At 30.6% G+C, this 3315-nt stretch overlaps 1 protein-coding gene across 1 annotated transcript; it reads right to left on the bottom strand.

The window, feature by feature from the left end:
• Window positions 1-1039: 1039 nt before the first annotated feature.
• Window positions 1040-2901, bottom strand: LOC115885935. Its single transcript, XM_030904971.1, has 2 exons — window positions 1995-2901; window positions 1040-1940 (listed from the first exon to the last, which is right to left on the bottom strand). The coding sequence occupies exons 1-2, from the start codon at window positions 2750-2752 to the stop codon at window positions 1115-1117; spliced, it is 1584 nt and encodes a 527-aa protein (XP_030760831.1). The 5' UTR covers window positions 2753-2901; the 3' UTR covers window positions 1040-1114.
• Window positions 2902-3315: the final 414 nt, after the last annotated feature.

Genomic DNA, 3315 nt, shown 5'->3' with positions numbered 1-3315 from the left:
TATTCTAATATCTAAAAACAGAATAACAATTACGTTAATGGAACCATTCTTAATTACCTATAAAATATCTACAATTTATTTTTGTCTTAAATATTTGAACATGCATTTGCTCAAAAAAATATATATTAAAAATTGATAGTTCTAATTATTTCCTTAAGTTCCTTATATTTATAAAAAAATAAAGATTTAAAATATGACTTTAATTTATTGCTATTTAATTAGTCGAGCTAAGCACTTTGTATTATTATTATTTATATTTAAAAATAACCTCCAACTATTTGTACTTCAGCAAAATAGAAAGTAAGTATTTATTATAACGTTCACATTTTCTTTTCATTTAGACGAAGGAAAATTATATATATATGGCGAAATTCATCAAATTCTTTCTTGAGAAACAAAATCGTTATGCATCTTTTTAATTCTGCCTACTACATTGGTTAATACGTCCTTTATCTCCTAAGAGATGAAAGATTGTTTGGAAAAGTCGCGTGGCTTCTAATAACGTTTTGTCAACATGGAAACATATACACAAACAGTCTACAAAAACAGAACAATAACATACATATTGACAAAACTATCGCAGTTTATTTTTCTTTTTTATTACTAACATAAATTATAAATAATATTTGTTTCTGACTCGGGAAAAAAAATAATCAAATTCAACTGGTACCTCTAAAACAATCACGGCATTTTAAAAAAAATAATGGGCATCCTAGGCCAAAATAGTCACGTGACGTTGATACTAGGAATAAAAATAACAACAAATCAACTAACAAAATATCATCCGAGCAGTTCTTTAAGACCAGCATAGCTACACAATCTTTCCCCAGGAGCTGTAAATGTAGTAGGTTTGAGTATACTTTACCTCAGCTTACCTTGAAAGTATTTTTTTTCCTTCTTTTTTCTTATCCTTATTTTTGCTCAATGTTAGGAAATAAATGTCACCTAAAAATACTCAAAAATAAATTAGTTTCTGCCAGTCTAAGATAAGTCTAAGAAATAAGTCTTACAACTAAAAGTCAAAAAAATAAATACTAAGTTAATTAAATAGTCTTTATCAGGTCCTTTATACAATCATGCGTTTCTTGATTCTAATTTCAACTCTAAATATGACTCATAAGCATCGAGTCCAGGGAGGGTGGCTAGGGTGGATAATGATATCCTTCGCCATCTTGGCGTTTGGCCTTTTGGTCATCATATCCAGTGTCCTAGTTGTGCAAGAAATGACTTGCTGGGGTCTAAATTCATTACGAGTTTCTTCTCTTGGAACGTTTGTTTTACGATCAAAATAGTCAAACTGTCGGTTCCAACAAGGGTTGTCTAATAGACGTATACTTTTGCTTCTTATATGCGTAACTTCTTGTGTCGGAGGTATATCTTTATCTTCCACATTGTTAAAACAAAACATTGGTACACTTGAGGAGTTGCATTTCTCTTCTTCGAGAAAGAAAGGATTCCATTTTTCTATTTCATCTTCCTCGACATTGCCAGGGAGGGTATTCCACTCATCCTCAGCCGGCATAACTTCACTTGCAACAGGGAGGGCATCATCTTCCTCTACCTGTGCGAACTCTATTGCTACAGGGAGGGTATCATTCACTTCCTCTGCCTGTGCGTATCCCATTGCCACGGGGAGGGCATCACAATATTCCTCTATCCGTGCACTTTCTAAATTGAGGGAATCCAAATCGTCCTCTTCCAAAATATTCACACTATTCTCCTCTATCTCATGCTCCTCTGACACAATAAATATACCATGCATATCAGCTGTTTGTCTCTCAAACAGGGGTGGGTTTTGTTCAAAAATCCTGCTCTGGTAGTCCTCAACTAAGGGTGGGTTTTGTTCGAAACTCTTTGTCCGGTTATCTTCAATCAACTTTTGTTGTCTTCTCTCATAATTCGTATTAAAATTATATTCGTCTGTATTGTTATACCTATAGCTAGCATTAACTGTTTTATACTGATTATCATAGCTAATATTCATGCCATAGCATTTTTTATTCTCATGTCCTGATTTGCCTCTTACATTATCAATATCTTCAACCCTATGACCATTGTACGAAGAGTCATGCTCTACCTGTCTTTTATTCCTTTTTAAATCGTCTGAATTATAATTATAGTAATCATTATGTTTATAATTATTTTTACTAGCTGAATTATTTAAATTTGTACTACCTTCGTAGAAGCGGGACGAACGTGCCAACGTGTTACAATCTGAACTTCTGTCTTTTAGATCACTCAACTTGAAAATAATACTTTTTAACGTGGTAAAATCCATATCACGGCTTGACAACATATAATAATATTTGTCATAAGATGGATGCAAACCATTCTCAAAATAGTCTCTGAACTGATCAAAATTAATTTCATCATATATTTCTTGAAACATTGAAAGTAAGCCAAAGTAATAGTGTTTAATATCTTCGTTTGCATCCTGCTTACGTGAGCGCAATTTGGATTTTAGTTTTCTTATTGCTATATCACCGCCAAAATTTAAAATAAAATCTCTTTTCAGATCCGGCCAAGTTTTATGTAAATTATTTTTATTTTTCGCGTATTTTTCAAACCAAAAGACAGATGCGTGTTTCAGGTAACACTGCAAATATCGAATTTTATATGCACAATCCCAACCATTTCTATCAGTAATTTTATCGTAGTTAGAAATAAAAGACACTGGGCAATCGTACCTAGGGTCAAATGTAGGGGGTTCAACAAATTTAGGCAGAACTGGAAGTCTTTGAAATTCCATCATGAAAAATTTTAAAATAAAAAGTTTAGCTTGTTTAAAAATAATTAGTTAGAGAGTTTATGACATTGAAATATATCAAGAAATATTTAAATATAGACAAAGCCATTGGCATTTGAATGAAATTTAAACGTTAGAAAAATAATAAACAAATGTGGATGAGAATGTACCATATTTCAAAATAAAACAGATGTGTAGGTCAGGGTGAAAACTACAGTCGTCAGCATTTTCAGCACTTGACTTTATAAATAGTAATAAATAATATTCAAATAATATATAGGGTATTCAATTATTATGTGATACTTAATAAAAACTATAAAATAAAATATTCATACTATAATAGTAGATATAGGTTATTTAAATATTTATCAACTTAAATATACTAAAATTTAAAAATCATTTCTGTATATTTTGCATGAAAAACAAAAATCGGCAATAAAATTGATATGCAAAATTTAAATTTGACGAAAATTGCATATTGGATAATATTAATCAAAATAAAGAAACTATGTTAAAAGCAAAAACTAAATATATTTGAATCAATTCAATAAGTTAAATTAGGACATTCT

Source organism: Sitophilus oryzae, unplaced genomic scaffold, assembly GCF_002938485.1.
Source record: "Sitophilus oryzae breed Bouriz unplaced genomic scaffold, Soryzae_2.0 scaffold_111_pilon_pilon, whole genome shotgun sequence".
Taxonomy (NCBI): domain Eukaryota; kingdom Metazoa; phylum Arthropoda; class Insecta; order Coleoptera; family Curculionidae; genus Sitophilus; species Sitophilus oryzae.
The sequence above is the reverse complement of the archived record's forward strand: the minus strand, read 5'-3'. Positions and strand labels throughout refer to the sequence as shown.